This window comes from Neofelis nebulosa, chromosome 12, assembly GCF_028018385.1.
Source record: "Neofelis nebulosa isolate mNeoNeb1 chromosome 12, mNeoNeb1.pri, whole genome shotgun sequence".
NCBI lineage: Eukaryota > Metazoa > Chordata > Mammalia > Carnivora > Felidae > Neofelis > Neofelis nebulosa.
In genome coordinates, this window is record NC_080793.1 from 93,454,897 (window position 1) to 93,476,287 (window position 21,391).

At 46.6% G+C, this 21,391-nt stretch overlaps 1 protein-coding gene across 1 annotated transcript; it reads left to right on the forward strand.

Annotated features, from left to right (window-relative positions):
- Positions 1–13,258: 13,258 nt before the first annotated feature.
- LOC131492197 (putative serine protease 47) lies at positions 13,259–20,690 on the forward strand. The gene is made up of 5 exons (XM_058695907.1): positions 13,259–13,500; positions 14,332–14,494; positions 15,777–16,054; positions 17,485–17,651; positions 20,184–20,690. Exons 1-5 carry the CDS (start codon positions 13,305–13,307, stop codon positions 20,496–20,498), a joined length of 1,119 nt encoding a protein of 372 aa, XP_058551890.1. The 5' UTR covers positions 13,259–13,304; the 3' UTR covers positions 20,499–20,690.
- Positions 20,691–21,391: the final 701 nt, after the last annotated feature.

Genomic DNA, 21,391 nt, shown 5'->3' on the forward strand with positions numbered 1-21,391 from the left:
GGGCAGCAGAGAACTGGGAGAAGTCACAAGAATGTTTAAGGTACAGGAGATTTGAGAAGAGTTCTCTGCCCAGGGTCCCATGAGGCTGAAGTGGAGATGTTCACCGGGCTGCGTTCTCATTGGGAAGCTCTGGGTAGAAAATCCAATTGCAAGCTTGTCCTTGCTCCTGGCACAATTCAGTTCCATGCAGCAGAAGGTCCGAGGCCCTGGTTTCTTCCCAGTGTCGTTGAGGGCCACTCTCAGCTTCATTAGGCCAGTGCATCCCTTGCCGTGTAGCCCCACCATTTTCATGCCAGCGACACCGAACCTTTCTCATGCTCTGAACTCAGACGGGGATCACACCACTGGCTTTCCTGGGGCCAGTGTACAGATGGCAGATCATCTGAGCCTTCACAATCACGTGAGCCAATCCCTCATAGGTAAACAGTCCCTGCCACTCCCTGTTTCTTGCTCTCCTGATTCGTATTAGCTCTGTTCCTCTGGAGAACCCCAACAAATGTAGCAACCACTATGAAAGTCACTAAAAATATAGGTATAGAATTAACAGAGAAATTAGATGGTACAATAAAAAATGTTAGTGGAAAAGACAGAAGTAGAGAAGTAAAAGTGGGGGAAAGATAAGAGAAACACAGAAAACAAGTAGCAAACTGGAAAATGTAACTCAAACCACATCAATAGTCACACTAAGTATAAATAGACTAAGCACTCTAATTTAAAGATAGACATTGAAAGACCATATTAAAACATTTAAAAAATAAGGCCCTTATAAATATGATCCCTAAGAGGAAGAAGGAAAGAAATGAGAAATTAAAGTAATCCAACTTTGAATGGAATAAGTAAAACTTTTATTTGCAGAAGTCATGAACCTCTATGTAGAAAATTCTAATGAACTTGCCAAAACAAGAGACTATAACTAATAAATAACTTGAAGATCCTAAGAAGCAATATTTCTTACAAAAGTCCATGATATTTCTGTATACTAGCTATAGAAAGATGAAAATAAACTAAAATAATTTCATTCACAATAGCATAGAAAATAGTTAGATATAAATTTAATAAAGAAGTACAAAATCCGTACATTGAAAACTATAAAACATTGCTGAGAGAAATTAAAGACCTAGTTAAATGGAGAAACATAGCTCACTCATGGATTGAAGGATTTCTTTTCTTTTAATGTCAGGTTTATTGATGTATAATTTACATATAGCTATGTAATCATCACCACAATCAAAATATAGATTGTTACATAACCCCAAAAAATTCCCCTGTGCCCCTTCATAGTCTTATTTTTTCATTTAATGTTTTTATTTTTTTAATTTAAATTTTAGTTAGCCAACATACAGTTCAATATCGGCTTCGGGAGTGGAACTCTGATTCATCACCTACAAACAACACCCAGGGCTCATCACAAGTGCCCTCCTTAACACCCATCACCCATTTAGACCATCTCCCCACTCACCTTTCTTCATCAACCCTCAGTCTTTTCTCTATTGTTAAGAGTCTTTCATAGTTTGTTTCCCTCTCTCTTCTACTCCCCTGCCTTCCCATATGTTCACCTGTTTTGTTTCTTTTTCCCCATATTTTTATAATTCATTTTTTTTAATTCTTTTTTTATTCTCAAGTTATTTAACATACAGTCTAGTCTTGGCTTCAGGAGTAGAACCCAGTGATTTATCTCTTACATATAACATTCAGTGCTCATTCCAAAAAGTGCTCTCCTTAATGCTTGTCATCCATTTAACATATCCCCCACTTCACCCCTGACAACAATCCTCATTTTGTTCTCTGTATTTAAGAGTCTCTTATGGTTTACCTCCCTCTCTGTTTTTATCTTATTTTTCCTTCTCTTCCCCTATGTTAATATGTTGATTTTCTCAAATTCCGCATGAGTGAAATCATGTATCTTTCTCTGACTGATTTATTTTGCTTAGCATATTACCCTGCAGTTCCATCCATGTTATTACAAATGGCAAAATTTCATTCTTTTTCATAGTCCTATAGTATTTCAGTGTATGTGTGTGTGTGTGTGTGTGTGTGTGTGCGTGTGCATATATATATATATATATATATATACACACACACACCACAATATACCACATCTTCTTTATCTATTCATCAGTTGATGAACATTTGGGCTCTTCCCATAAGTCGCTACTGTCAATAGCACTGCTATAAACGTTGGGGTGCATGTGCCCCTTTGAATCAGCACCTTTTTATCCTTTGAGTAAATACCTATTAATGCAGTTGCTGGGTCATAGGGTAATTCCATTTTTTATTTTTTTAGGAACCTCCATACTGTTTTCCAGAGTGGCTGCACCACTTTGCATTCCCACCAACAGTGCGAAAGTGTTCTCCTTTCTTTGTGTCCTTGCCAACATCTGTTGTTTCCTGAGTTGTTAATTTTGGCCATTCTGACTGGTATGAGGTGGTATCTCATTGTGGTTTTGATGTGTATTTTCCTGATTATGTGTGATTTTGAGCATCCTTTCATATGTCTGTTGGCTATCTGGATGTCTTCTTTGGAAAAGTGTCTATTCATGTCTTCCACCCATTTCTTCTCTGGATTATTTGTTTTTTTGGGTGTTGAGTTTGGTAAATTCTTTATAGATTTTGGATACTCTTTATCAGATGTCATTTGCAAATATCTTCTCCCATTCTGTCGGTTGCCTTTTAGTTTAGTTGATTGTTTCCTTTGCTGTGCAGAAGCTTTTTATCTTGATGAGGTCTCAATAGTTCATTTTTGCTTTTGTTTCCCTTGCCTTCAGAGACATGTTGAATATGAAGTTGCTGCAGCCTAGGTCAAAGAAGTTACTACCTGTTTTCTCCTATAGGATTTTGATGGTTTTCTGTCTCATATGTAGGTCATCATTTCAAATTTATTTTTGTGTATGGTGTAAGAAAGTGGTCCAGTTTCATTCTTCTGCATGTTGCTGTCCAGTTCTCCCAGCACCATTTACTAGATTGTCTTTTTCCTCTTCTTTTCTTCTTCTCCTTCTCCCCTCTCCTCCTCCTCCTCCTCCTCCTTCTTTTTTCTGAGACTGTCTTTTTTCCACTGGGTACTCTTTCCTGCTTTGTCGAATATTAGTTGGCCATATATTTGTGGTTCCATTTCTGAGTTCTCCATTCTGTTCCATTGATCTATGTGTCTGTTTTTGTGCCAACACCATACTGTCTCAATGATTACAGCTTTGTAATACAGCTTAAAGTCCAGGATAGTGATGCCTCCAACTTTGGTTTTCTTCTTCAACATTGTTTTGGCTATTTGAGGTCTTTTGTGGTTCCATACAAATTTTAGGATTGTTTGTTCTAGCTCTTTGAGGAATGCTTGTGTTATTTTGATAGGGATTGCCTTGAATGTGTGGGTTGCTTTAGGTAATATTGACATTTTGACAATATTTGTTCTTCTAATCCATGGGCATGGAATGTTTTTCCATTTCTTTCTGTCTTCTTCAATTTCTTTCATAAGATTTCTATAGATTTCAGCATATAGATCTTTTACTTCTTTGGTTAGGTTTATTCCTAGGTATTTTATGGGTTTTGGTGCAATTGAAAATGGGATTGATTCCTTGATATCTGTTTCTATTGCTTCATTTTTGGTATATAGAAATGCAACTGATTTCTGTACATTGATTTTATATCCTGTGACTGCTGAATTAATGTATCAGCTCTAGAAGTTTTTTGGTGGAGTCTTTTAGGTTTTCCATGTACAGTATCATCTCATCTGCAAAGAGTGAGTTTGACAACTTATTTGCCAATTTGGATGCCTTTTATTTCTTTGTGTTATCTGATTGCTGAGGCTAGGACTTCCAACACTTTGGTGAAAAACAGTGGTGAGAGTGGACCTCCCTGTTGAGTTCCTGATCTTAGGGGGAAAGCGCTCATTTTTTTCCCACTGAAGATGATATTAGCTGTGGGCCTATCATATATGGCTTTTATGATGTTAAGGTATGTTCCTTCTATCCTGACTTTCTTGAGGATTTTTATTAAGAATGGATGATGTATTTTGACAAATGCTTTTTCTGCATCTATTGACAGGATCATATGGTTCTTACCCTTTGTTTTATCGATGTGGTGTCACGTTGATTGATTTGTGAATATTGAACCATCCCTGCAGCCCGGAAAGAAATCCCACTTGATCATGGTCAATAATTCTTTTAATGTACAGCTGAATTCAATTTGCTAGTATCTTGTTGAGGATTTTTGCACCCAGGTTCATCAAAGATATTGGCCTATAATTCTCCTTTCCAGTGGGGTCTTTGGTTTTGGAATTAAGGCAATGCTGGCTTCATAGAATGAATTTGGAAGCTTTCCTTCCTTTTCTATTTTTTGAAACAATTTGAGAAGAATAGGTATTAACTCTGCTTTAAATGTCTGGTAAAATTCCCCTGGGCAGCCATGTGGCTCAGGACTCTTACTTGTTGGAAGATTTTTGATAACCGATTCAATTTCTTTGCTGGTTATGGGTCTGTTCAAATGTTCTATTTCTTCCTGTTTCTGTTTTGGTAATTTGTTAGTTTCTAGAAATTTGTCCATTTCTTCCAGATTGCCCAGTTTTTTTGGCATGTAATTTTTCACAGTATTCTCTTCTAATTGTGTTTCTGCAATGTTGGTTGTGATCTCTTCTCTTTCATTCATGATTTTATCTATTTGGGTCCTTTCTCTCTCTCTCTCTCTCTCTCTCTCTCTCTCTCTCTCTTTTTTGATAAGTCTGGCTAAGAGTTTATTAATGTTGTTTATTCTTTCAAAGAATTAGCTCTTAGTTTCAATGATCTATTCTAATGTTTTCGTTTCTATATTGTTTATTTCTGATCTAATCTTTATTATTATCCTTCTTCTGCTGGCTTTAGGTTTTATTTGCTGTTTATTTTCTAGCTCCTTTAGACGTAAGGTTAGGTTGTATATTAGTGACCTTCCTTGCTTCTTGAGATAGACCTAAATTGCAATGTACTTTCTTCTCAGGACTGCCTTTGCTGCATCCCAAAGGTTTTAGGCTGTTGTGTTTTCATTTGCATTTGCTTCCATGTATTTTTTATTTCTTCTTTAATTTCCTGGTTAACTCATTCATTCTTTAGTAGGATGTTTTTTAACTTCCCTGTGTTTGAGGGTTTTCCAAACTTTTCTTGTGGTTAACTTCAAGTTAGTTGAAGTGTAGTGTAGTGATCTGAAAATATGCATGGTATGATCTCAATCTTTTTATACTTATTGAGGGCTGATTTGTGACCCAGTATGTGATCTATTCTGGAGAATGCTCCGTGTGCACTCAAAAAGAATGTGTATTCTATTGCTTTAGGATGAAATGTTCTGAATATATCTGTTAAGTCCATCTGGTCCAGTGTGTCATCCAAAGTCATTGTTTCCTTGTTGATTTTCTTCTTAGATGATCTGCCCGTTGTTGTAAGTGGAATGTTAAAGTCCCCTACTATTACTGCATTATTATAAATGTGTTTCTTTATGTTTGTTAGTAATTGATATATATCCCAAGTTGGGAGAATAAATCTTTATAATTTTTAGATCTTCATGATGGATAGATCCCTTAATTATGATATAATGCCCTTCTTCATCACTGGTGATAGTCTTTGGTTTAAAATCTAGTTTGTCTGATATATGTATGGCACTTCAGCTTTCTTTTGATTTCCATTAACTGATAGTTGGTTCTCCATCCCCTCACTTTCAATCTGCAGGTGTCTTTAGGTCTAAACTGAGTCTCTTGTAGGCAGCATATAGATGGATCTGGTTTTTTATCCATTTTGATATCCTCTGCCTTTTGATTGGAGCATTTAGTCCATTTACATTCAAAGTGGTTATTGGTATGAATTTAGTGCCATTGTGTTGCCATAGATTTGGTGTTTCTGGTGATGTTCTCTGGTCCTTTCTAGTCTTTGTTACTTTTGGTTGTTTTTTTTTTCTCCACTCAGAGTCCCCCTTTAAATTTCTTTCAGGGCTTACTAAGTGGTCATGCATTCCTTTAGTTTTTGTTTTTCTGGGAAACTATCTCTCCTTCTATTCTGAATGACAGCCTTGCTGGATAAAGGATTCTTGGCGGCATATTTTTCCCATTCAGTATGTTGACGGTATCCTGCCACTCCTTTCTGGCCTTCCAAGTTTATGTGGACAGATCTGCTATGAAACTGATCTGTCTTCCCTTGTAGGTTAAAGATTTTTTTCTCTTGCTGTTTTTAGGATTCTTTCTTTGTCTGTGTATTTTGTGAATTTGACTGTAATATGCCTTGGTGATGGTTGGCTTTTATTGAATTTAATGGGAGTTCTCTGTGCCTCTTGGATCTTGATGTCTGTGTCCTTCCCCAGATTAGGGAAGTCTTCAGCTGTTCAAATAAACTTCTGCCCCTTTTCCCTCTCTTCTGGGACCCCTATGATATGAAAATTATTATGTTTTAAAGAGTTGCTGAGTTCCCTAAGTTTGCCTTTGTGATCCATGACCTTTGTTTCCCTCTTCTTTTCAGCTTCATTATTTTCCACAATTTTATATTCCATATTACTAATTTGCTCCTCTGCTTTGTCTGGCCTCATCATGGCATCCATTCAGGTTTCCATATCGGTTATAGCATTTTTAATTTTGGCCTGACTAGATTTTAGTTATTTTATTTCTGGAGAAAGGGACTGTCTTGTATCTTCCATGTTCTTTTTTCAAGCCCAGCTAGTATCCTTACAATTGTTTTAAATTCTAGTTCAGACATCTAACTTATGTGTGTTGATTAAATACCTCACCATGAGTTCTACCTCTTGTTCTTTCTTTTGGTGTGAATTCACTGTCTTGTCATTTTGTTCAGGATAGAAAAGAAGAAAAGAAAAATGAAGAAAAAAACCCACAAAAACCCACAAAGAACAAAGAAAAAACAAGCAAATGAACAAAACTAGATTGTGGGTATGTTTTGGTCTGCTTGTTAAAATAATCTAGATCCAAAAATAAAATAAAATAAAATAAAATAAAATAAAGTAAAACACAAGTAAGGAAACCACAAAGTTAATTAAAATATTAAAAAATAAAACATATATGAATAAATAATGAAAGTCATAATAATAAAAAGTCTATAAAGTAATTGAAAAAATAAGAAAATAAATAAAAATAAAAAAAGAATAAAAGTAAAACGGAAGTTAGATCTTATTTCCACTAGAGCTGAAGATTTGCAGTGCTATGATCATGGACTTGGTACAGGGAGTTATTTGCGCTGGTCTTCTGGGGAAGAGGCCTGCTGTGCTAGTTCTCAGGCTGGCTTGTTTGAGTGGAAATCCTCATCTGGGGTGTAGGGGGCAGGGCTTGGTGTAAGTGGATCTTGCCTCCACTAGGTGGCACTGTCTTGCTCCCTGAAGGCGCTTTTCACTGATGGGTGGGATGAACATCACTGTACCCACCTTCTAGCCCGGAGATGAAAGTTTGCACCCCCCACTCTTCAGGGAACCCTCAAAGAAGAGCAATCAATCGCCCCTCTTGTGTCCCCGGTTTCCATCAAAGCCCCAAGTTCACCCAGCTTGTGTTCAAGCTTTTTTATCTCAGGTGCAACACTGAGTTTCAAAACTCCACATTTTAGGGATTCCTGTGGCATGGACGAGCACTGCTCCTCTGGGGGAGGGTCTTGCCATGCTTTTGCTGCCCGGCTTAGGAAAGCAGTTGCACAACTGCACAGCAGTTCAGAGCTTATGTCAAAACAGAGCAGAAAGCTGGTACCCGCGTCTGACTCCTATGCCTGGGAACAGTGCAGCACATTGGTGTCACCTGTTCTTCTTGTGAGCCAGGAGACCCTCAGACCACGTTGTCATTCCTGGGATTCCGCCCTGGCACCTGAGCACTTTTAGTCCAGGATCATACCTCACGGTAGCAGACTTCAAAAAGTTCTGCTGCTTATACTACTTAGCAGTAGCCTCTGAATGCAGCCCCTCCCCCTCTGCTGTATCTGCAGCTATGTCTCTCCCAAGTCAACTCTCTCCTCCTCCTACCTTCCAGAAGGTGGTTGCTTTTCTACTTGTAGTCTTACAGTTTTTGTTCTCTCAGACCTCCCATTGATTTCTGGGATGTTCAGGATGATTTGATAACTATGTAGCTGTGTTTGAAGGACCAGACAAGCTTGGGTCTCCCTACTCCTCCTCTATCTTAACTCTCCCTCCTTCACAGTCTTTCCCTTTTTCACCCTCAGCCCCTGGTAACAACTGATAGTTTTTCTCCCTGTGGCTTCTTTTCCATGTATGTAAATGCAATCTACAGCATATGACCTTTGAGCCTGGCTTCTTTCATTAAACCTAATGCATTTGAAATTTATCCATGCTATTCTAATTTTCTGTAACTCCTTCCTTTTCATTGCTGAGTAGTACTCATTGTATGGAGGCATTGTAGAACTCTTCAGAATACTTCTTCATATTCCTAGGTGACTGTAGTTTATTTAAATCTATCCACACATTTCAAACTTTTTAACACATGTTGGTAATCCCCTTTGTCAATTAAATTACCTTATGATGCTGACTACTCATTTTTTTTTAAAGTTTTATCTTTTTGTTCAGACTTTCAAAAATATTAAGTAAGCCCTACCGTATGCCAAACATTTTTCTAGGTGTTGAAGATACAATGCTTAAAATAAATACAAAGTGACAAAAACAAAAAGCACATATTGTCTGTGGACTTTCCTTGGTAAGGAGGTAGAGATAAAAATATATGTGTAATATAATGTCAGGTATTAATTGAAGTTTTAAAAGTATTTAAAAAAATTTTTTTAACATTTATTTATTTTTGAGACAGAGAGAGACAGAGCATGAATGGGGGAGGGTCAGAGAGAGGGAGACACAGAATCTGAAACAGGCTCCAGGCTCTGAGCTGTCAGCACAGAGCCCCACGCAGGGCTCGAACTCACGGACCGCGAGATCATGACCTGAGCCGAAGTCGGCCGCTTAACCGACTAAGCCACCCAGGCGCCCCTAAAAGTATTTTTAAACAATTGATGGAGATTTCATATTATCAAGAAATTCACTTATAAATTTAATGCAGTCCCTGTGGAAATCCCAGCAGACTTTTTGGGGGGTAGAAATTGATCAGGTGATTCTATAATTTATATGGAAATGCTAAGGGCCTAAAACAGCCTAAATAGTTTGGAAAAATAATAAAGCTGGAAAACTTGCACTACTTAGTTCAAAATTTGCTATAATGCATGTTAATCTAGACAGTGGAATTCTGGCATGAGAGTATGCATCTACGACAATGGCACAGCATTGAAAGTCCAGAAATAAAATTTTATTTTTTACTATGAATTGATTTTCGACAAAGGCTCCAAGACCATTCAGTGGGGAAAGGATCATCTTTTTCTTTTTTTTAAACTAAGAAATGGTGCTGGGACAGATGGATAGCCATACGAAAATCCAAAAATCAAACAAACAAAAAAACTTACATCACACTAGACAACAATGAACTAAAAATTGATCCAAACGTAAGAACCAACCCTTAAAGTTTCTCAAGGAAAACAGTAGAAAACTTTCATGGTCTCTTAAGTATGACACCGAAAGCATGATCCATACAAAAAAACCTGAACTTCTTAGAAGTCATCAAAATTAAAATATTTTTCTCTTCAAAAGCCACTGTTGAAAGAATGAAAGACAAGCCGGAGACTTGGAGAAAATATTTACACATTACACATCTGGTAAAGAACATAGATACAACTTGGTAAAAAGACAAATATTTTTTGAAACAGGAAAAAGATTTGAATGGACATTTTTACTAAAGAAAATACAAGAGTGGCAATGGAGCACATGAAAACACATTCAACATCATTAGTCATTAGGGAAAAGTGGATTGAAGCCACAGTAAGTCAGCACTTCACACCATTAGGATGACTATAATAAAAAAAAGACACGTGTTGGCAAGCATGTAGAATAAAGTGTAAGCTTCCTCCACCATGGCAAGAATGTAAAATGGTACAGACTCTTTGGGAAGCAGTTTGTCAGCTTAAAAAATCTGAAAGCTAAACTTAGGTATGACCCAGCACTTTCATTCTTGTCCTAGGAATCTACCCCCCAAAAATGAAAACAGATGTCCACACGAAGACCAGAACATGAATATTCATAGCAGTGTTATTTGTAACTGCCCCAAACTGCAGACGATCCAAATGTCCATCAACTGGTAAATGGATAATCAAAATGTGGTACAACCATTCCACGGAAGGAAAAGGAACAGAATACCAATATGTACCACAGCATGGATGAACTCCAAAACCAATGTGCTAATGTTACTGGACAGAACCGGTTCTGACCTCAGGCTCTGCTGCTCTCTGCTCAAAAATCAACACTTGAGGGGCGCCTGGGGGGCGCAGTCGGTTAAGCGTCCGACTTCAGCCAGGTCACGATCTTGCGGTCTGTGAGTTCGAGCCCCGCGTCGGGCTCTGGGCTGATGGCTCGGAGCCTGTTTCTGATTCTGTGTCTCCCTCTCTCTCTGACCCTCCCCCGTTCATGCTCTGTCTCTCTCTGTCCCAAAAATTAAAAAAAAAAAAACGTTGAAAAATCAACACTTGAGAGAGGAGTGATGGTGGGAAAAGAGAGGTTTCTTTACTCAGGAAGCTGGCAACCTGGGAAGAGGATGGACTAATGTCTTGAAGGCCATCTTCCCCGTCCAGGTGAAGTGGGAGGGTTTTCGAGGGGAAGGTGTGGGGAATGGGAAGGGGTCTGCATGCAGGAGAAGGGGTGCCCAGGCAGTGACTTCTGTGTCGCCGTGACCTTGGATGGACCTGCTGGCATCCTTGGCAGGTGTTTTTGAGTGTGGTCAGGCCTTATCGTCCTTCATCCTCAAGGCCAGTGGTCTGCAAACCCAAGACAAGTAGGTTAGTTCTACTGCAGACCAAGGACTCAGGTCAGCCAACAGGAGCACCTGAGCTCGAGGCCAGCTCCCTGCGAAGGCCGGTGGGAGTGCTGTCACACTAAGCGAAAAAGCCAGATTGAAAGACAACATAGTATGTGATTCCATTATATGATATGTCCAGAAAACATAAATTTAGAGGGACAAAAAGCCCATAGGTGGCTATCTAGAGCCAGCAATGAGAGAACATTAGCTGCAAATCTGGTGATTGCTTCACAATTCTCAAAGTTGACTGAAAATCATTCAATTGTCCCTTGTAATGTATGAACTTTATGGTATATAAACTATGTCCCCATAAAGCTGTTTAAAAAGTGATTAAGAAATCTTGTAGTTGTGTAATTTAGTGTTTCTATGGTTTAAATTCACCCTATGCAGGGCGCCTGGGTGGCTCAGTCGGTTAAGCGTCCAACTTCAGCTCAGGTCATGATCTTGTGGCTTGTGAGTTCGAGCCCCGCGTCGGGCTCTGTGCTGACAGCTCAGAGCCTGGAGCCTGTTTCTGTGTCTCCGTCTCTCTCTGCTCCTCCCCTGTTCTCTCTCTCTCTCTCACTCAAAAATTAATAAACATTAAAAAAATTTTTTTAATTCACCCTATGCAGTCCTCAGTCTCTTACTGGCTCCTTTTCTTTTTTGGCTCTTTTCTGTGTTTTGGTCTCTGATTTTGTTCTATGTGTTTTTTTCAATGATTTTATCCTCTCCCGTAGACTCAACTATCACCTCAAACCTCACAGTACTCTCTATCTCCAACCCCAAGGCACTTCCCCAAATCCTAAATTGGTACTTCCAAATGCCTATTGAACGAATCCAACTGTATATTCCACAGACACTCTGATCTTAACTCATTTAACATGGTCTTCATCATCACCTCACCTTCTCCATCAATCCTATATTCCCTTTTATAAAATTCATGAATTATTCTTCTAGTCTCTATATGAAATATACATTCTTCCTAACACCAGTTTAGGTAAACTGTGGTGTAGTTTGGGTAAGAACCCAAAAGGTGACTTTTTAAAATTTATTCAAGTATAATTTCTTAGCCAGTAAGTAAAGCTGGGTGCCCCTTGGCTTCTGTTTTCATTAAATAACAATAGTAGCTATTAAACTGAATTTCAGGGTCTACGGTGTACAGCTCTAATCCCCCTCCTCTCTTGCCCCTAGACTCAGTGGTGAATAAAATAATTTCCCTGTGCACACAGAAAGTAAGTGTGAGCCGATAGGATCTTACTCCCAATACCAACAAATGCAGGACACTCCATCCTGGAGTAGACAATAAGCGTGTCTGAAATTTGGATGTTTTCCTCACACTGTGGAGAAATCACTGATTAACCAAGGTGTATGGGTCTTTATCCATCCCAGAAAATGTTTGCAATTTGATGATTGAAAATGACACACTGTAATGTTTCAACTCCCTTTTCTAGTTAACCAGTTAAATGAAGCATGTTTTCTTGCCTACAGATACTTTAAATTCCCTCTCTGGAGGTTCCTCAGAAAATTAAAAATAGACCTACCCTATGACCCAGCAATAGCACTGCTAGGAATTTATCCAAAGGATACAGGAGTACTGATGCATAGGGGCACTTGTACCCCAATGTTTATAGCAGCACTCTCAACAATAGCCAAATTATGGAAAGAGCCTAAATGTCCATCAACTGATGAATGGATAAAGAAATTGTGGTTTATATACACAATGGAATACTACATGGCAATGAGAAAGAATGAAATATGGCCTTTTGTAGCAACGTGGATGGAACTGGAGAGTGTGATGCTAAGTGAAATAAGCCATACAGAGAAAGACAGATACCATATGGTTTCACTCTTATGTGGATCCTGAGAAACGTAACAGAAACCCATGGGGGAGGGGAAGGGAAAAAAAAAAAAAAAGAGGTTCCAGTGGGAGAGAGCCAAAGCATAAGAGACTCTTCAAAACTGAGAACAAACTGAGGGTTGATGGGGGGTGGGAGGGAGGGGAGGGTGGGTGATGGGTATTGAGGAGGGCACCTTTTGGGATGAGCACTGGGTGTTGTATGGAAACCAATTTGACAATAAATTTCATTTATTAAAAAAAAAAAAAAAATAATAATTCTGACTCAAAAAAAAAAAAAATTCCCTCTCCCATGAATTGCTTTCTCATACAGTTGCTATTTTCTATGTGGTGTCTACTGTCTTTTCTCTTGAATTCGTAGGAGCCCTTGATTGCACTGAGGTCCCGCCCTCCTGGGACCAGCTGGGCAGGAGGCCAAGAGGGGTGGGGTCAGGACCAGATGTGGGGAGGAGTCCAGGCCTGAGTCAGGGCTCAGTGGGGTAGGGTCTGGGCAGGATTAGGGCCCAGGATTAGGAGGTGGGGGGGGGGGGGGGGGACAGGGGCAGGGCAGGGCCTGGGATAGGAGCGGCCAGGGATTGGCTGGCCTGGGGTCAGGGGTGGGGGTCAGGTCGGGTCAGGCTGGGGTCAGCGTCCCCGGTCATGGGAGAGGAGGGGTCGACCCCCCGTGGGCGAGGCTGGCTGGCAGCCCTGCTCTGGCTGCTGCTGCTGCTAGCCACGGGCATACGAGGATCCTGGCCAGTGGTCTCCCGCGTCCCTGCTCCAGCTCCAGTGGAGGCAGCGACTGAGGAGCCCGGGCGGCAGGCGGGTGGCGCGCAGCGGTTGGCGCTAGAAGCAGGTGCGTTGGACTGAGGCGTGTGGGCGGAGGGGGGGCTCCGGCTCCGGGAGGGGCTGGGGCGCGGCCACGGCCTTTTCTTCTTTTCTTCTCTCCGCCCCCTCGCAGGGCCCACTGTGGACCCACCTGGAGGCGGGCGGGTGGCAGGGCCTGACCCTGGGATGGGGGCTGGGAGGGGGAGGACTGCTGAGTGAGGGGGCCCTCCTGGGCACACCCCTGCCCCTCCCCCGGTGTGAACCCCAGAACCGGGGCGTTCGTCACTAGACTGCTCCCTCTTCCTCAAGAAACAGCGTCCTGAGTCAGGGGAGTGGCCCTCCTGGGGTCACCCAGCACCCCAGACTCCTTCCTGCCGTGAACCTCCCTCCCTGAGAGGCAGGGTGCGGTGGAGGGCACATAGGAAGCCCCCTGGAAGTATCACGGCCAGCAGGTCAGGTTAGGAACCCCTGAGACCTTCAGTTCTTCCATTTGCAGAGTGGGCGAGGAGGCGGAGGCTGCCAGTTGAAGGGAACACTGGCCCAGCCCCCCGCAGGTGCATTCAGGGACATCTGTCTCCCTGGGGATGCTGCTGTGGCCTCTCTTGGTCCTCCTTGCGTGGCCTCACCAGACCCCTGGGCCCTCATCCTGACCACAGGGCTTGCCGGCCTGTGCTCGGCTCTACTGTCCTCGACAGCAGCTGATGAGGGCAGGGTCCGGGCGGCCCTGGCATTTTGGCCAGGCCCCTTGACCCTTGGCCTTGGTTTTTGCATCTGTGAAGCGGAGGAGGGCCTCTGTGATAGCGTCACTTGGGGTCACCGGTGTCTCTATCGTAGACGGGGCAGGGGTGTGTCTCCACAGTGTGCGGGAGGCCCAAGGTGACGGGGAAGATCTATGGTGGCCAGGATGTGCTGGCCGGCCAGTGGCCTTGGCAGGCCAGCCTGCTGTACCAGCACACACACATCTGCGGAGCTGTCCTCATCGACTCCCTCTGGCTGGTGTCTACTGCCCACTGCTTTCTCAAGTGAGTCCCCCCTCCTGGGTGCCAGCAGAGGGGCCAGTGGGGCAGCGGGATGCAAGGGTAAGAGGAGGAAAGGGGTGATGGGTGTCCAATGCGCCGGGCTTTGCTCTGGAGCAGCGTGTAGCCTCCAGACACGCGTCATTCCTGCCTTTGACCGGTGTCCCCTCCACCTGCATGTGCTCCCCACTCACCCCCTCTGTCCTCAGCCCCTGTGCCTGTCCCCCAGCACAGATTGGCAGTGTCTGTCCTGGCTGCCACGCGGTGTGGGCAGGCGCTCTGCCTCCTTAGATCAGGGCTTGTCCTCCGTGTCCCCACACTCCTCCGTGTCAGACTGTAGGCAGGGACCTGGGACTACACACACAGCCAGCAGCCGGGTGATTTTTCTTATCATTTTTGCAGAACTGTGTGCCCAGGAGGAGGCGTGGCTGCCGGCACCCATATGCCAGGCTGCCTGGGTGGGAGGTGGGCTCCTCGACCTTGGAGGGTGCCTGGCTCGGCACTCAGCTTCTGAATAGATGAGAAGGGGTCTCAAGGGTGCAGCTGGGCATCACAGCCCAGGCCAGGGAGCTAGAGTTCGGGCACTGACTGGCTTTAAGGGCCCAGAGCCCTGTCAGCACCTACCCTGTTCCATAGCCCCTCTGTGCCATGGGGGGGGGGGGGGGGTGTCAGTCCAGCGTGGGTGAGACGGGAGGGCCCCATGGACAAGAAGGGAGGTCAGGAGAGGTGCCAGCTGGCATGGGTGGAGCCAGAAGGGAAGGGTTTGGACACCGAGCGGGGGTAGGACTTTCCACCAGAAAGTCTGGCAGGGCTGGCAGGGCTGGATGTTTCATCACTCATGTTCCGGGGACAAGGCTCCTTTTCCTGCACTCATCCACTCATTTAACACATCTTTTGTGGATACTTATGAACAGGTGTGCACACAGCCCTCAGGCAGGAAGGTGTTTACAGGAAGAAGGGGCAGGAAAGATGTGGGGCCAAAGTTGGGCCGTGGGGAGCTTTGGGAAGGGTCAGGCCAGAGCTAGGCTTGAGCCAGGGTTCCTCTGTATAAGGTGGAAGGCCTTGATGCGAGGCCCCACCAAGGAGCCCTGAGCACAAGGAGTCCCCACGCTTCCAATTCAAGATGTGACAGGGAAGCCACACGTCTCAGGTCGGGGACAGCAGATCAGACAGCCCCGAGATGGTTGGGAAGAGGAGTCTCGTGCAGGCAGGGGCAGGTAGATGAGGGGCAGGGAGAGGGAGCTGACCCCGGGCTCGGAGACCGTGACGATGAGCTGTTCCCTGCCAGCAAATCCCAAGCCCCAGCAGACTACCAGGTTCTGTTGGGAAGCACACGGCTATACCAGCACGGCCAGCACACCCGGGAGATGTCTGTGAGCCGGATCATCGTGCACCCAGACTTTGAGAAGCTTCACCCCTTCGGGAGTGACATAACCATGCTGCAGCTGAACGTGCCTGTGAACTTCACCTCCTACATCGCCCCCGCCTGCCTCCCGAGCCCCGGCATGCAGCTGTCCAGCAACTTGTCCTGCTGGATAACCGGCTGGGGGATGCTCAGCGAGGACCGTGAGGGCGTGTGGGAGAGGCGGGGAGGGGCGGGGGTGAGAGAGGGAGGGAAGACGGGAGTCCAGGTTCAGCCCTAGGGGCCCCCCCTGGCAAGCGGGCACGGGACCTTGCGCCTCTGTGCCTCATTTCTAGAGGACTGGGCCGTTTTAGTTCTAGTTCTGAAAAGTGTGCGATTCTAAAGCTTTAGAGTTCCTTAAGTCTGAGGGACTGTCCCAACCATAGGGCAACCTGGCCCCCAGCACTCTCTCTCTGTCTCTGTGTCTCTCTCTGTCTCTCACGCAAGTGCACACACACGCAGGCACAGAGGCTGGTTCTTCCTTGAGGGCGAGGGCCATGTCTCACTTGTTTTAACATCCCCCCCACCCCCACCCCAGGCACCTGGCACGTACTCCGCTATTGCCTCCCTGGTCTGACAGACCATCGCGTCTTGCCTGTGCCTCCAGACTGGTCTCCCAACTCCCACCCTATGTGTCCTGTTTAGTGCCCACACAGCTGTCTGCTCACTTTAAATTGTGAATTGTGCCACTTCCCTGCTCAGCTCCCTGACCGTTAGAACAAGTCCAGAGTCCCTGCCTTGGCGGTCAGACGCTCCAGACCTTGGCCCCAGCCCTCCCTACATCCCCTGCACACCCCAAGTCAGCCACCAGCCTCCTTCCTGCCGTCCTCACCCCAGGGCCGGCTTCTCCACCTGCCTCTCCGCCCACTGGTGTTTGCGTGCAGGGGGCCACCCTGTCTTTACATCGATGACTCGGCCCCTCCTCTGCGGAGTTCCGCTCGCCCACGTGAGCTGAGAGGGGTTCCTCCTCCTGTTTTGTTTCCTTCACACCGCTTATCACTTCTCAAAGAATCCCGTCCACGTTCCTCACTTGCCCTGTGTCCCCACAATCCCGTCCATGTTCCTCACTCGCCCTGTGTCCCCAACAACAATGCCCCCTGTGTCAGTGGCGTCTACAGCATGCCCAGCATGAGGACAGACAAATGGAGGGGTGAGTGCTGGTGGCTGTGTGGGGTGGCGTGGCTGGGAGAGGAGTGGCTGGTGGCTGGTGGGTATTGACGGAGGGATGGAGACAAGCATGAGAGGCGGGGTGGGTAGGCGGATGGGGGGAATCAGTGGATGGAAGGATGGGAGGAAGGGCAGTGACAGACGGACGGACATGGTGTGTGACAGCGTAGGTGGGTGGGTCAGTGGTGGCCAAGGCCCTGAGAATGGCTGTGCTGGTGGGATTTGCCTTCTTTCTTTGCGGAGTGAGTGAAGTAGAGGGAATGGATGAGTGTGTGAACTGTTCAGGAAGTAGGAGAGGAGCCTGTTAGGGACGGATGGAAGACCGCAGCCGTGTTCGAGGCCCATCTGTGTTGAGCAAACCGCGTGTTTCGTGGTGGCCGGGGCTTCCCCACAGCGCACGCCACAGGCCCCCTTCCTATTCACACAGAACATCTGCACTCGCCCTTCCATCTCCAGGAGGGTAAGGTGAGCCTCATTGAGAACAAGTTCTGTAACATCTTATACAGACGAAAACTTAGCAACAGCAAGACCTACTCAGTGCAGGAGGAGATGCTGTGTGCTGGTGATTTCTCGACAGGAAAGGCCACCTGCCACGTGAGTTTCTGTTCTTCCCTTGCCTGTTTGCCTCAGTTTCCCCAGTGGGCCTGTGTTGCTTCTGCTCTGTGGAGACCTGTGGGCCTTCCTGGCTCCCCGTCCCCAGCAGTGTCCCCTGGCTCACCCCTTCCTAAGCCACATGAGGGCATCTGCTGGCAGGACCTCCAAACAGCATCTGTTGTTAGCACATTTCAAGCTTTTCGCTCCAGTGTAACACGCATACAGAGGCATATATGATTGCTAAGAGCAGCAGGTGAATCTTCCTATCCTGACACGTGTGACCGACTCCCCACCGCCCAACCCACTCTAACACCCGAGGGGGCCCCAGCCGCCACCTCTAACACCTTACAATAGCTTCTGAACCCTCCCTCCGTGGGGCTCATTTCCAGCTGGCAGCCGGTGTCTCGGTGCTCCGTGTGTGCGTTTCCTCTGCCCTGTCTGCGCTTAGGGCGCGTGCCGTCGTGTGCATTCAGTCCTGTTGTTGGTTCCACTGTCAAGGAGTATTTTGGGAGCTTTCGAGTTTTCCATTTCATTCACTTCCAAGTGTCTCATCCGCTTTATATCCTCTTTATATTCACAGCAGCCCACGAGTAGAATCGTTGGATTGTGTGGACACCCAGCTTTGGCAGATGTTAGGGGAAGTGGTGCCCCTGCCCCACCACTTTGAGCAGCGGATGAGTTTATATTCTTGCCAATACTTAGCGCTCTCTGTCTTTGCTCCTTTTGGTGTGTGTGCATCGTGGTATCTTACTGTGATTTAATTTGTGTTTTCCAGATGACGGATTAAGTTAAATAAATTGTCCCGTATTTGTTGTCGCCAGATATCTTCTTCAGTAAAGTTTCCCTTCTGGCTTTACCCCCATCACTTTTCTGTTGGGCTGTCTGTCTTTTTATTTCAGGAGCTCCTTATAATTTTGTATATGCTGGGTGTGTGTCTGCCATGGGGCACAACCCGGTGGATTGTGAAGATTTCTTTCCACTCTCTGCGATGCCCCATCCTGCAGGTGGGCAAGCAGGCCCAGAGAGGGAATGTGACCAGCCCTACATAAGGCAGCCCACGCCTGCTCTGCCAGCATCCTGACTCCAAGCCCACCCAGCCTCCAAGCACACTGTCAGGCCCCAGCCTTAAGAGCTGATGTCTGTGCACCTGCCTCCTGCGTGGAAGGCACCGAGGCTTGGGGGAGGGGGGGTCTGGAGTCAGAGACACGGCTCTGCCATGTGTCCCTGCCCTGGGACCTCGGGTGGCACCTTTGAGCCTGCATGGGATTCTGAGGCCTCCTCCATGGGGTTGTTGAAAGGATGCTATAGTGGTCTGAGTGCTGTCCCCCAAATTCACGTCCATTTGGAACCTTAGAATGTAACCTTACTGGGAACTGTGTAGGGTCTTTGCAGATGTGATTAGAGTCTCAAGATGAGACCATTCTGGATTTGGAGGGACCCTAAATCCCAAGTCCTGGTGTTGCTAAAAGATCTAGGGAAAGGCACAGAAACACCTGTTCTCAGACTCTGACTCCAGAACTTTGAGGGTAAGTGTCCGCTGTGGTCATGTGTGATGGCAGCCCGAGGAAACATGGGCAGGAGGCCTGAGGTGGGCCTGCCGTGGGGAGGCCTCACTGACAGTTGCTCTCATTACTGTCTGGGGAGCTGCTGAGTCACAGCAGGAAGCTCAGCCATCCACCTCCTGGTAGGACGTAGGCCTGGTTTCTTGGTTCCCAGGCCACAGATGATGGTATGGACTTTATGACCCAACCTCCTCACAGGGTTCAGCCCCTGAGTCCCCACACGGTTGTCACCAAAGATCTCCCTTCCAGCCTTGCCCCCCACCTGCCTTCTCCTGTGGAGTTTAGAGCCGATGCCCTTTGTCGGCCTGCCTGCTGGACATCCATGGTGCCCTTGACCCCACCCCTCCTCTGGGGACCCCCAGGCTGAGGACACCACGGAGCTGGACACCTGGTAGCCTTCCAGCCACCATAGCCTGTCCATGACATTCCATCTGGACCAGTGTGGGCACAGGAAACAGCTCTAGGGAGCGGGGGACACTGCAGAATGGCTCAGGACTCAGGTTGTGGGGCAGGTGGACCTGCTCTGGTCTCTGTCTGTCACTTACTGGTGCTGTGACCACAGCCAATTTCCTCAGTCATGAAGTGGGGGGTGCTACCAGCCTCCCCTTCATAAGGCTTCTTTAGGGAATTCAGTGCGGTGTCTGGTCTGTGGTAACAAGTGTTGGCCTTCGTTCTCCTGCTGGGTCTGCCTCCCCTGATCTGGGCTCTGTTTGTTCCTCTGGGCCACCAGCCTTTCCTGGGGTGCAGGGGCAGAGGGCAGAGTCCACGTGATGACGGATTTAGATCTGTGATTGTCCTCAGGGTCAGTTGGGAGCACCCTGAAGTGCATTTCCAAGGCCTGCCCATGTCACCTTGATGTGTCCATAGCTCGATGCTGGTCTGGACTTTCATAGACTCATGGGCACCCCCTGCCACCTAGTGTTCTTAGACCCTGATCAGTCACCTGCACTAACTCCCCTCTCTTTCCTAGGGCGATTCCGGGGGGCCCCTCGTCTGCAACCTCCTCAGTGCCTGGGTTCTGGTGGGGCTGGCCAGCTGGGGCTTGGACTGCCGGCACCCTATCTACCCCAGCGTCTTCACCAGGGTTGACTACTTCACCAACTGGATCGACAAAATCCAGAGGCTCACACCTCCCCCTGATCCCACGTCTGCTCCTCAGACGCAGTTTCCAGATCAGCCTTGGCAGACTGCTGGCTCGTCCGGACACAGCACAACCTTCATGTCTCCCCAGACCTGGTTCCTGCTGCTGTTCATGCTCAGGGGCCCGCAGCAGGCCCTGTGGTGACCCTCCGAGCCCCTCTGTCCTGCTCTCTGCCTCAGGCCCCAGTCTGCTCACTGGAACCTTCCACACCTCCTCTTCCCCAGCCCCACTGACTCTCAGTGGTTCCTTCTCCTGGACTCTCCTGTCCATCAGCTGCCATCCCCTAAGCCAAGCCTGAAACAAAACAAAACAAAAACAAATAAAAGACTCATCTCACTCCTGTCTTGGGACCCCATTGCCCCTCCTTCCCTTGAGGTAAGTCAGCTGGCTCCCTCTGCAAGGAAAAGGGACTCATCAGGGAGACTGTCCCAGGAGGGAGCCAGGGCTGCCAGCTGGGAAGAGAGCAGACCGTCTCCACTCAGACCCTGCTCCTGCCTCAGGGACCATGCAGGCCTTCAGAGGAAGTGTGTCAGTCAGCACAGGCTGTGTAACAAACATCAGAGCCCAGGCAGCTTCAACAGCAGAAATTTATCATCTCCCAGTCCTGGAGGCTGCAAGTCTAAGATCCAGGTGTGGGCAGGGCAGGTTTCCCCTGAGGCCTCTCTCCTGCCATGTAGATGCTGCCTTCCCTCTGTGTTCTCATGGGGTCACCACTCTGTGTGTGTCTGTGTCCTGATCTCCCCTTCTTTTTTTTTTTTCTTTTAAATTTTTTTTTACGTTTTTTTTTTTTAATTTATTTTTGAGACAGAGAGAGAGCATGAATGGGGGAGGGGCAGAGAGAGAGGGAGACACAGAATCGGAAGCAGGCTCCAGGCTCTGAGCCATCAGCCCAGAGCCCGACGCGGGGCTCGAACTCGCAGACCGCGAGATCGTGACCTGAGCTGAAGTTGGCCGCTTAACTGACTGAGCCACCCAGGCGCCCCTGATCTCCCCTTCTTCACAGGGACACTGGTCATTTGGGATTAGGGCCAACCTAG

Coding starts and splice junctions, on each gene's coding strand:
- LOC131492197 (XM_058695907.1), top strand. CDS start 13,305: ATGGGAGAGGAGGGGTCGACCCCCCGTGGGCGAGGCTGGCTGGCAGCC. Junction 13,501..14,331: donor GCGGTTGGCGCTAGAAGCAG/GTGCGTTGGACT, acceptor GTGTCTCCACAG/TGTGCGGGAGGCCCAAGGTG. Junction 14,495..15,776: donor ACTGCCCACTGCTTTCTCAA/GTGAGTCCCCCC, acceptor GTTCCCTGCCAG/CAAATCCCAAGCCCCAGCAG.